The sequence below is a fragment of the Ranitomeya imitator genome, chromosome 5, assembly GCF_032444005.1.
Source record: "Ranitomeya imitator isolate aRanImi1 chromosome 5, aRanImi1.pri, whole genome shotgun sequence".
Classification (NCBI taxonomy): domain Eukaryota; kingdom Metazoa; phylum Chordata; class Amphibia; order Anura; family Dendrobatidae; genus Ranitomeya; species Ranitomeya imitator.
The window spans coordinates 607,187,471-607,200,269 of NC_091286.1; the positions used below are offsets into that span (position 1 = coordinate 607,187,471).

Sequence of the window (12,799 nt, forward strand, 5' to 3'; positions counted from 1 at the left end):
GAGATTTGTCAATTTTAGTGATTTTTAGACGCCGCCGCACTTCCTGCTGGGTTAAGCAGGTGACATTTAATTGGGAATTTTTAACACTAGACATTTTGTCTGCCATGGGATTTTCTTGTGTAAATACTGATGAAAAAAAGTCATTTAGCATATTGGCTTTTTCCTCATCCTCATCCACCATCTCACCCAGACTATTTTTAAGGGGGCCAACACTATCATTTTTTAGTTTCTTACTATTTATGTAGTTAAAGAATATTTTAGGATTATTTTTACTCTCTCTGGCAATGAGTCTCTCTGTCTCAATCTTTGCTGCCTTGATTTGCTTTTTACAGAATTTATTTAATTTTCTGTATTTATTTAATGCCTCCTCACTACCTACTTCCTTTAATTCACTAAATGCTTTTTTTTTGTCCCTTATTGCGCCCCTTACAACTCTATTTAGCCATATTGGTTTCCTCCTATTTCTAATATGTTTATTCCCATACGGTATATACTGTGCACAGGTCCTATCCAGGATGCTAATAAACGTCTCCCATTTTCTCTGTGTATTTTAAAGTGACGGGGATCTTAAGCAGACCCCCAGCTGTCACAGTAAGTGGTCCCCTGCGTTCACATCATAGAGGGTCAATGAGAGCCAGAATCTGGTGTGCCCACCATATAAATGTTGCTGTCAGACATTGAGTGAATCATATAAATGGTTAGCAGAAAAAACTACCGCTGGCAGAACTCAGCGCCATCCGCAGCTGTTACAGACGGATGTCGTTATGTAATATAGCTGTGTATGCCGTATGATTAGGGAGCTCAGCTTCGGAGCCCCCTCCACATGTGAGGACCCCTTCCCAGGACGGGAATAACATGTACATTTGTGGGAAGGAGTCATGGAGGGCAATAAAAGGAAGAAGGTTGGGGAGATTCCTCCTCTTTGCAGTTTCACGTTCCAGCATCCAAACAGCCCTTATATATATATATATATATATATATATATATATGCTGCATATATATGAGGAGATGAGGAGGAAAGGAAGGAGGATGTAAAAGTCAGTACTTGATCAGTTGGGGTCTTGGGGAGGTAGGATTGCCTTTTTATCGTCACAGCGGTGCAGGATGGCTCTGTGCCTGGGGTTGTTAAATGTGATGTTCCTTTGGACGGAGGTTACTGTTGGGGGAATAGTGACTTCAGGTACATCCAGATATAACTAGCAGGACTTATGTCCTGGGAAGATAGGGGTATTATTCTGGGATATTAATACCTGACTCCTTGTGCCGCTGCGGTGCATGTAGGGGCTAACTCTGAATTAGGTGTTGGTTTTCTTCTGGTCTAGCCCTATCAGCTATACTGTGTATATATATATGTTTGCGGGGTCGCCATTGTTGCAGTCACCCCGTGTTTTGAATTGGAAGCTGCTGTGGCCATTTTCTACACGTCCCAGTCAGCCATGTGCGTTATTTCCATACACTGGGTAAGTAGGGAGGACGTGGAGATGTAAAAGCTTACAGGTGACCGGTTTCCTCGTCAGCGGTCATGCAGTACTTGTAGTGCCGATAGCAGGAGTAACATGGTAACATAGATGGCCTCCTCCATTCGGCACTTTCTCTCATAATTTTCCTTTCTTGTTATTCTCATCTCTACAGGCCGAAGAAAAATCCCGCAGTGGAGAATTGGCCTTTATTAAACAACTGGCCCAAAACGTCCTGCTTGTACTGGAGTATCCGGCCTACTCACCGGAGCGTCTGGTAAGGATCCATCATCTTCAATATCTCATACCCTTGCTGTCTGATCGTCTCCAGATTAATAATAAATGTCCACAATGGTGCTAAAAACTGCCGACTGCGCAAGCAGCAAATAATGCGGTAAATCAGAGTAACACCAAATATGAGCACTTGTACTAATTGAGATAGGCGGGTTATTAGCCATATAACACAGTGTAATGACAGGATTACTTAGATAAGATTCCTTATTTCCGGCAGCCATCAGTACAGCAGGAGAATATTCCTGCTGTTATTGTCACACTCCACATCCTGGATTTATTGCTTTATGTGCCGTTTACACCTTACCCGACACACATTGGACTGTGGCTCAATCTCCAATGGGCGGCAACTGTTCCTATCAGCGGCATCTGATTTTCATGTTTATTAATAATTGTGTGACCTGTCTTCATACATGGGCACCGGATATTTGAAAAAGCACATCTTATAATCTGAAAAATATGGTATTTTATCTACATTATACCTGTAATCCTGTCATTATACTGCATTATACGGTAATAACTCGTCTATATCAATCAGGACAAGCACACATTCTTGGTTTTATTCTTCTCCAGATTACCAGTCATATAGCAGAAGGTCAGATGTATGATATCAGACGCCTCCCTGTCCGCTCCAGGCAGACAGAGGATATTTTATGGCAGCCTGTCTCTGCGGCTCCATCATCTGTGATGACAGTCTGTACTCAGCAGTGCAGAGTTTGTATTTCCGCCTCTGTCTCACACAATTATCATTATCTTCCTTCTTGTAAATGCTGCAGTTCTGATAGACGTTATCAGAGAACATTTGTATATACAAGTCCCTTATACAGGTGCATCTCACAAAATTAGAATATCATCAAAAAGTTAGTTTATTTCAGGTCTTCAATACAAAAAGTGAAACTTATATATCATATACAGTCATTACAAACAGAGTGATCTATTTCAAGTGTTTATTTCTGTTAATGTTGATGATTATGGCTTACAGCCAATGAAACCCAAAAGTCATTATCTCTGTAAATTAGAATACTTTATAACACCAGCTTGAAAAAATGATTTTAAAATCCGAAATGTTGTGCTACTGAAATGTATGTTTAGTAAAAGCATTCAATACTTGGCCGGGGCACCTTTGGCATCAATTACTACATCAATGTGACGTGGCATGGAGGCGATCAGCCTGTGGCACTGCTGAGGGGTTATGGAAGCCCAGGTTGCTTTGATAGCAGCCTTCAGCTCATCTGCATTGTTGGATCTGGTGTCTCTCATCTTCCTCTTGACAACAATCCATATGTTTTCTATGAGGTTAATGTCAGACGAGTTTGCTGACCAATCAAGCACAGTGATACTGTTGTTTTTCAACCAGGTGTTGGTACTTTTGGCAGTGTGGACAAGTGCCAAGTCCTGCTGGAGAATTAAATTGCCATCTCCAAAAAGCTTGTTGGCAAAGGGAAGCATGAAGTGCTCTAAAATTTCCTGGTAGATGGCTGCGCTGACTTTGGTCTTGATAAAACACAGTGGACCTACACCAGCAGATGACATGGCTCCCGAAACATCATTCATTGTGAATACTACACTCTAGAGCTTGGAAATCAAGGTCCCAGAGTCTGGAGGAAGTGTGGACAGACCACAATCCAAGCTGCTTGAGGTCTAATGTTCAGTTTCCACAATCAGTGATGGTTTGAGGAGCCATGTCATCTGCTGGTGTAGGTCCACTGTGTTTTATCAAGACCAAAGTCAGCTCAGCCATCTACCAGGAAATTTGAGAGCACTTCATGCTTCCCTCTGCTGACAAGCTTTTTGGAGATGGAAATTTCATTCTCCAGCAGCACTTGGCACCTGTCCACACTGCCAAAAGTACTAGTATCTGGTTTACAAACAACAGTATCATTGTGCCTGATTGGCCAACATACCAGTCTGACCTTCACCCCATAGAGAATCTATGGAGTATTGTCAGGAGGAAGATGAGACACCAGACCCAACAATGCAGATGAGCTGAAGGCTGCTATCAAAGCAACCTGGGCTTCCATAACACCTCAGCAGTGCCACAGGCTGATCGCCTCCATGCCACGCCGCATTGATGCAGTAATTGATGCAAAAGGAGCCCTGACCAAGTATTGAGTGCATTTACTGAACAGACATTTCAGTAGGCCAACATTTCGGATATTAAAATCATTTTTTCAAGCCGGTGTTATAAAGTATTCTAATTTACTGAGATAATGACTTTTGGGTTTTCGTTGACTGTAAGCCATAATCATCAACATTAACAGAAATAAACACATGAAATAGATCACTCTGTTTGTAATTACTCTATCTAATGTATGAATTTCACTTTTTGCATTGAAGAACTGAAATAAAATTAGCTTTTTGACAATATTCTAGTTTTGTGAGAAGCATCTGTATATTAATGTGGATTTACAGGAGGGAGCGGCCGTGTATAGTCCGTCCTATACTGAAATGATCATGTAAATCCAGTATTACTCCTTCCTGCCTTATATATGCAGTAATTTAGTGTTTGCAAAATGTTATATTAATTGTAAATGTTATATCCATCAGGAAACATCAGAAGATGACTCCGCAGAGACACAAAACCTCCATATTGCTGACCCTGATACCAGTCAGCCGGGGCGAAACCCTGGTCTGATGGAAGGTAAGCCGATCATCTAATATTTTACATTCAATATCGAGCTACAGAGAATGGCAGAGAATATGGAGATTTACTTCTCATCCTCTGTATGAGGCCGGTGATGGCTCATGGACCCCCTATATACTATAATGGAGGGGGCTCATGTAATTTGGATTCTCCCCTCTGGGCTCTTCTCAGCCCCCAATCATGTCGTTGTTGTGACTCGATCAGATCCTGAGCAATCACACATTTATAGTACAGTATATATAGATATGCCATAATTATATACAGTGTGCAGAATATCCATACACCTCGTATTACTCCATGTCCAGGGGTCTCGCCATTTCCTTCATTACATGGATGTGTTATATAATAAGTGCTGATATAGACTAATACATGATGTCTCTTCATTATTTCATCTTTACTTTAGGAATAAATGTGGCGGCAAATACTGATGGAGGAATATGTGAGAGACCAGAGATCATCCAGAAATCTGCCAGTGTAAGTATCAGAGGGACGTCTGTGTATCATCAGATGACGGGTGTGAATTACACATCCATATTGTACCCCATATGATAATTGGATATCGCTGTTCTTCATGTTCTTCAGACCTATTGTGTGTGATGATGGGTTATTATTCTGCCTCCTCTGTGTGATGTCCCTTATCCTCCCCTGCAGCACAATGATATCTGTGTATGGGGGATATCCCCTATAATATAATAGTGTCTATGGAGGGTCCGGCTTGTATCACGTCCTCTACATCTGCCGCAGTGTAATCAGTGTGGACATAATGTAGAAGTGAGACCTTCCTGCACCTGGAGCTTATATGTTTCTCCAGCTTCTGTGTCTTATTGTCATTTCTTATTCCTTTTTAGGCCTTGATCGGATCATATAACCCGTGGAGGTTACCTTGTAAGAACGACTATAAGTTGATCAAACAGATCAGCTTTGGAGCCTTTGGGTGAGCTTTATTTTGGTATATTTATTTCCCAGGGCTCCTTCTGACGATGCCTATATCTCTGTGTCCTGCCCCTGCAATGTTCCCATAGACAAATTATGAGTCCACATCACTGTCCACTTCTGTCACTCTTAAGGTCAGGTAGGATGTGACGGGGATGAGGACCCTCAATGGTGATCATTTATGGAGTGGTATTTTATGTAATTCTACACATAGAATTCTAGTGTCGGCTGCATATCTAGTATTAATCATTAGTGCAGGAGATCACTTGATGAGGTCTATAGACACATTGTTAGTAAGAATTCATAATCAATATTGGATTTTCCTCTTCTCCAGGGCCGTCCACCTAATGCGCCATAAAAACTCAAATCAAGTATGCGCTATGAAGACAATAGACAGAAAGAAACTGAAAGAGCAAAGGAGACTTGAACAGGCTTTTCTGGAGAGGGACATCTCAATCTTCGTTGATTGTCCCTTTGTGGCCTCCGTGTTCTGCTCCTTTCCTACTAAACGTCATCTGTGTATGGTCATGGAGTATGTACCAGGTAGGACAAATACACTGTATCTATATCTATCCTTGCTGGCTTAATCCTAGCACCTTATATATAACCAGAATGTTCCCACATGGTCGGGTGTATGCCCACAATGCAATTACTATAACGCATCTGTTACCAAGATGCCTGAAAACCATTGATCTCTGTGAATGTCCCATGTATGTCCTCACTGAGCAGGGCAGCAATTTCCACTATTTATTAAAGAAAGATTTAACTTTACTTGAACAATGTTTATAAGTAGGATTTTTCCCATAGAAATAAATTAGTGAATAGTAGGTGAGGCACGGCTATGTCTCTTTGTAGGGTCACTGAGTAGCATACAGTTGTGGGTTAGTGATAGGAACAGAACGTTTAGTGTAAGAGTGAACTCCTACAATGAAAGATGTCAGGAAACCCCTCTAGTCAAGGTGATCTTCCCCGGAGTGTATGTGTGTGTAGAAGAGGAAAACAGACAAGCAGACAGACAGAGAAGGAAAATGACTAAGTAAAAGAGCTAGAGTTGTGACTGTAGAATACTCCTAGTAGGCGAGTTAGGGAAGGGAACTCTGGTTCAGCAACTTGTGAGAGATCCTATGGGACTCCGGGAATGCAAAGTGTAAGCCAAGGCTTGAGAGCTGTGAGTCTGAGAAGAGACAAGTCGGCGATAGTGGGGGCACATACAGTAAAGAAATTAGAAACACGCGCTTCTTTTACATGGTTCCTGAAAGTGGGCTGAAGCTAGAGAAACTAGGAAGATGCAGCTGAAGAGGTATAGCTGTCCAAGAAGCTTGAAAGCCCCTAACTCTGATAGTGAAAAGTTTCACCTCTTGTGCCTCTGAAAAATGTTTGAAGACATGACACTGTATTGTAACCTAAAGAAGGACGTCTGCATCTCCTGCTGGGCTTTTTAGATCAATGAAATGAACAGTAAAGATAAACTTGTTTTTATACACCGTTGTGGTCTCTCACTTGTGGGGTCACTGGGAACCACAGTCACGCTACATGTGGTGGACCAGTGGAGCCAAGAAGTGTACACAGCCACAACAGCAACACACACGGACACTGGAAACAGGCCCGTTTTCTGTAACGTGCTGAGATGTCGGAATAATGACACTCGCCCACAGCTACCACCCTGGGCACCGTTTCACAGTATACACTCTATATTATACAGTATATCTCTGTGTATGTGATCATGCCCCAATGTTTCCACCTATTTCTTTTTTCACCTTAATCATGTGTAATTTACATTGTAACAAACCCTCACCTGTCATATTTGCTTTCTCTTGTAGGAGGAGACTGTGACAATCTTTTAAAGGACAGAGGTCCTTTACCTGTCACCCTGGCCCGTATGTACATTGCCGAAACTATTTTTGCTGTGGAATACCTGCATAGCTATGGTGTGGTGCACCGAGACCTGAAGCCTGAGAAGTAAGTGACTCTTATGGTATAATAATCGGGAAGGTTAAAGTTTCTTTTACAGTCTGTGGGTTAATACTTGGGGCTGACACCATCCTTTCTTTCACAGCCTCCTGATAACATCAACAGGACATATTAAAGTCACTGATTTTGGACTTTCAAAACTCGGCCTCATGAGACCAACATCAGACATCTACAAAACTGCAATTGAGGACATCACCAGCGAGTTCCTTGATAATGAGGTCAGCTTTACTTACAGGACCTTCTACTTCTCATTCTCTGATAATTTCTCATCTAGAAAATGTTTCCACTGATGTTATTTGTCACATTTTTATTTATTGATCATCATCTCACTTCTCTGTTGGTTTCCAGACTCCTGGCACCCCTCATTACATGGCTCCAGAAGTCATCTTAAGGAAAGGATACGGCAGGCCTATTGACTGGTGGTCAATAGGGATCATCCTATATGAATTTCTTTATGGATTTACACCATTTAATGGAGAATCCCAAAGGGAGCTTTTACTCAGTGTCATCAGGGGTACGTAAAATGATCTGAATGCAGTGTGATGTCACAGTCATTTGGTTTAATTGGTTTTGTGATTTAGTTCCTAGCTTTGTTAAGGAAAATGGATTGTATAAAAATATATGAAAAAATCTTATTTCCTGTAATATTTTCTTTTTATATAACAGATGACATAAAGTGGAGATATAATGAATACATTGCTCCACATGATGCTCAGGACATGATCACTGGGCTGCTCAGAAAAAATCCAGCACAGAGACTCGGAACAGGTAATATTATAATATTATTATTAATAATGTATTATAACTGTGACCAAATGGTTGTGTCTGTGAAGATCAGCACTGAGGTTCTCTTCCTACTTTCAGTACATTTCCTTCATGTTGGCTATATTACATCTTCAGTTTAGATTAATATAAACCAGTGTTTCTCAATCTCCAGTTCTGATGGCCCCAGACAGGTCATGTTTTCAGGGTTTCCATAGTTTTGCACTGGTGAGAGAATTTTTGAGGCCTTGATGATTCTTCCACTACCTATGCAATACTAGGGAAGGCCTGAAAACATGACATGTTGGGGGTCGAGAGGACCGGAGTTTGGGAAACACTGAGATAAACTATACAGATATGGACCAATGTCTTTGTCAATGACTGTATCACTTTCTTTTCTTTCTTTTTCCAGCAGGAGCAAATGAGATAAAAATTCATCCATTTCTATGTTGCTTAAATTTTGACAACCTTCCAAGTCAGAAGCCCCTGTTCAGTCTTGATCTAGAATCAGATGAGGACACCCGCTACTTTAATAGTAAGTAAAATGAGATGTCATCTGCCTGAAACTGCAGTGTGTCTTGTCTTTCGTGCACTGTGACAATTAGTTCCCATTATCAATAGTGATAGCATGGTGACTGTTTGACCATGGTCTTATACTAATAATCTTTTATAACATTTGTACTTTGCAGGTAGCGTTAAGAAACACCAACATATGGATTTAGATGAGGGGGACACAAGTGAGGACAATGACTGGCCAGAAGGCCAAAATTTTGTATCATCTTCTCAAAGGTTTTCTAAAGTAAGTATGTGGACAATAAAATGTATAAAACCTATGAATAGAAACGAGTTTAAAAATAAATCTATTTTATATTTCTCTGTTTGTTTTAGCTATATACCCCCAATACCGGGATGATGAACAAGGAAGAGCCTATGTCGCTTTCAAAGTGTTCCTCAGAGAACAGCGAAATACACTCAGACATGTGAGTAGATTATTATCATGAAATTTAGGTGTGATATATGTTCAGATGGAAATACAAGACACGAGGAACACAAATATATGCCCAGCATCCACCTCCCCATGACTGTTGATTTCTGTAGGTCTGGCTTGTGATAACACTTCATTAACAGATGATCAATGTGACCAGCCATTCATTTCCAGTTCACTACAGGCCAATATTGCTCATTATACTCTATTCTTGCTGGTCGAATTGGCCTTACAGACAGATGTTATTCCATTTTTCTATTGTTTTTACTTTTAATTTACTTGTCTTTCTTCTCCAAACAGGCAGAGAGAGTCTTCTTCCAAAATTGATGGTGACACTCAGTGTTTCACTGCTAAAATCAGTGAGTCATCCTCGCCCTCATTGCCAGGTATGTACAGACTTATAGGCCATCCTATACTATACTCTATAATAAAAGAGTGAGAATCGAATCAGCACTTTCTTTATTCCCACTGCCCCCTTTTTATTTAGTGCAAAGTTTTATGGTCTTTACCAAGGGGGCGTGCCTCACATGATTCTTTGGAGGCATGTCTACAGGCTGCTCTGCAATAATTACCTGTGAGCCCCGGCCCCATGTTAAAGACCATTACAACCATTTAACACTAAATAAAAAGTTTCATATATCTTGAGCCATATGGGGGATTTAACAAATCTAAGAAAACAGAATACTTAGGGGATCAGTGGGAATAAAGTAGATTATATCAACTATTGATCAACTATATCAATAGTAAAAGAATAAAAACTGAAAATGTAGGCCCCTTAAAAAATAGTGAGGAAAGAATGGTTGTAGATGACGAGGAAAAAGCTAACATATTAAACACCTTCTTCTCCACGGTATTCACGGTGGAAAATGAAATGCTAGGTGAAATCCCAAGAAACAATGAAAACCCTATATTAAGGGTCACCAATCTAACCCAAGAAGAGGTGCAAAACCGGCTAAATAAGATTAAAATAGATAAATCTCCGGGTCCGGATGGCATACACCCACGAGTACTAAGAGAACTAAGTAATGTAATAGATAAACCATTATTTCTTATTTTTAGTGACTCTATAGCGACAGGGTCTGTTCCGCAGGACTGGCGCATAGCAAATGTGGTGCCAATATTCAAAAAGGGCTCCAAAAGTGAACCTGGAAATTATAGGCCAGTAAGTCTAACCTCTATTGTTGGTAAAATATTTGAAGGGTTTCTGAGGGATGTTATTCTGGATTATCTCAATGAGAATAACTGTTTAACTCCATATCAGCATGGGTTTATGAGAAATCGCTCCTGTCAAACCAATCTAATCAGTTTTTATGAAGAGGTAAGCTATAGGCTGGACCACGGTGAGTCATTGGACGTGGTATATCTCGATTTTTCCAAAGCGTTTGATACCGTGCCGCACAAGAGGTTGGTACACAAAATGAGAATGCTTGGTCTGGGGGAAATTGTGTGTAAATGGGTTAGTAACTGGCTTAGTGATAGAAAGCAGAGGGTGGTTATAAATGGTATAGTCTCTAACTGGGTCGCTGTGACCAGTGGGGTACCGCAGGGGTCAGTATTGGGACCTGTTCTCTTCAACATATTCATTAATGATCTGGTAGAAGGTTTACACAGTAAAATATCGATATTTGCAGATGATACAAAACTATGTAAAGCAGTTAATACAAGAGAAGATAGTATTCTGCTACAGATGGATCTGGATAAGTTGGAAACTTGGGCTGAAAGGTGGCAGATGAGGTTTAACAATGATAAATGTAAGGTTATACACATGGGAAGAGGGAATCAATATCACCATTACACACTGAACGGGAAACCACTGGGTAAATCTGACAGGGAGAAGGACTTGGGGATCCTAGTTAATGATAAACTTACCTGGAGCAGCCAGTGCCAGGCAGCAGCTGCCAAGGCAAACAGGATCATGGGGTGCATTAAAAGAGGTCTGGATACACATGATGAGAGCATTATACTGCCTCTGTACAAATCCCTAGTTAGACCGCACATGGAGTACTGTGTCCAGTTTTGGGCACCGGTGCTCAGGAAGGATATAATGGAACTAGAGAGAGTACAAAGGAGGGCAACAAAATTAATAAAGGGGATGGGAGAACTACAATACCCAGATAGATTAGCGAAATTAGGATTATTTAGTCTAGAAAAAAGACGACTGAGGGGCGATCTAATAACCATGTATAAGTATATAAGGGGACAATACAAATATCTCGCTGAGGATCTGTTTATACCAAGGAAGGTGACGGGCACAAGGGGGCATTCTTTGCGTCTGGAGGAGAGAAGGTTTTTCCACCAACATAGAAGAGGATTCTTTACTGTTAGGGCAGTGAGAATCTGGAATTGCTTGCCTGAGGAGGTGGTGATGGCGAACTCAGTCGAGGGGTTCAAGAGAGGCCTGGATGTCTTCCTGGAGCAGAACAATATTGTATCATACAATTATTAGGTTCTGTAGAAGGACGTAGATCTGGGTATTTATTTATTATGATGGAATATAGGCTGAACTGGATGGACAAATGTCTGTTTTCGGCCTTACTAACTATGTTACTATGTTACTATGTTAGATTGAGTCCTGGACACTTCTGACCTAGTGACGGGTCCACTTAAAAGTTAGACTATATAATATCTCTGTGGATTGCTGCAAGTAATGTCATGTTAATAAGAGGACGTAGTTCCTTCGAGAGACCCCACATGGCGGCACACAGAAAAGCTACAGGTGCATATTAATCAGTTTGCATAACTCTATAAAGATACAAAGCTAATCTTAAAGGAGTTTATAACCAACATCTGTTTCTGACTTTTTGATTAGATTCTCCTGTTCAGAAGAGAAGAAAATCTGCACTAAAACTGAGAAAACAAAAAACAGAGGAAGTAGAAGAAGGGGAAAGGAGGCGAGGTAAGTGTGACAATGAGCTCCATGTTGTATGATGCCAGTGAGAAGAATTCATGTGGAGCAGATGTCATCTGTCAGTGGTGGGATTGTCACATGTATGATGACTGACAATGATCCCGTACCTGTGTATGGAGAAGATCCCTCTACCGTCCTCCCACAGTGACACCACAGTAGTATCCTCTAATATGGAGTCCCATTACTTACATTTGTTTTGCATCTTTTCTTTTAGGTTGGATCTTTCGCCGGATGATATCATCCTGCCGGCGTGGATTCTCCAGGGCTGCTCGCGCTGTCAGAGAAAGCTGCCTTTTTCCCTGCTGTCACCAGAGCACCAGAGACACCTCGAGGACTCAAAACCCCCACAACTAGCGCCCTGAAGAAAGGGCATCACGTCCACCATCACTGCTGTACCTGTATGGAAGGATTTGTACATCTACCTGTGGCCTTCTGACTGGCAAGAAACATCTTCAAAAGTCGAAGGCCTCTTCAAGAACATCTCTACATCCTTTCCTTCAATGCTTAATTAAAAAATATAAATACATAAAAATCTAAAATTGATTAATGTTTAATCTAATTGAATAATGGTGATATTAATGGCATATCAATACGATACATGTCATAAATGTTTGATGGGTTGGACACCAAAAGTGAGAAGATTGGTTCTATATCTCCAATTAATCCTTCAATCTCCGGCCAATAGTGGAGAAGAGTAACACAGATTCCTTTATTCCTAAGGTTACGTTCACATAGCACTTTATAGACGCCAGCATGACCACTGAGTTTATTCTAGGTAGACGCTGTAGGAAAACGTAAGCGATGGTTTTCCTCAGGCGTCTTTTTTGTAATTTTTGCAGTTGGTGTTT

General features: G+C 40.9%; 1 protein-coding gene across 1 annotated transcript; it reads left to right on the forward strand.

The window, feature by feature from the left end:
- Nucleotides 1–1,630: 1,630 nt before the first annotated feature.
- Nucleotides 1,631–12,447, forward strand: LOC138680921 (microtubule-associated serine/threonine-protein kinase 3-like). The gene is made up of 15 exons (XM_069768128.1): nucleotides 1,631–1,734; nucleotides 4,296–4,389; nucleotides 4,796–4,866; nucleotides 5,241–5,326; nucleotides 5,660–5,868; nucleotides 7,146–7,284; nucleotides 7,382–7,514; nucleotides 7,645–7,810; nucleotides 7,963–8,064; nucleotides 8,471–8,593; nucleotides 8,748–8,857; nucleotides 8,947–9,038; nucleotides 9,344–9,429; nucleotides 11,853–11,939; nucleotides 12,166–12,447. The coding sequence occupies exons 2-15, from the start codon at nucleotides 4,383–4,385 to the stop codon at nucleotides 12,303–12,305; spliced, it is 1,551 nt and encodes a 516-aa protein (XP_069624229.1). The 5' UTR covers nucleotides 1,631–1,734; nucleotides 4,296–4,382; the 3' UTR covers nucleotides 12,306–12,447.
- Nucleotides 12,448–12,799: the final 352 nt, after the last annotated feature.

Bases quoted from the DNA above. Each gene is read 5' to 3' on its own strand.
- LOC138680921 (XM_069768128.1), top strand. The intron at 5,869-7,145 runs GTAGGACAAATA...TTTCTCTTGTAG, and splicing joins GGTCATGGAGTATGTACCAG to GAGGAGACTGTGACAATCTT. The intron at 8,594-8,747 runs GTAAGTAAAATG...TGTACTTTGCAG, and splicing joins GGACACCCGCTACTTTAATA to GTAGCGTTAAGAAACACCAA.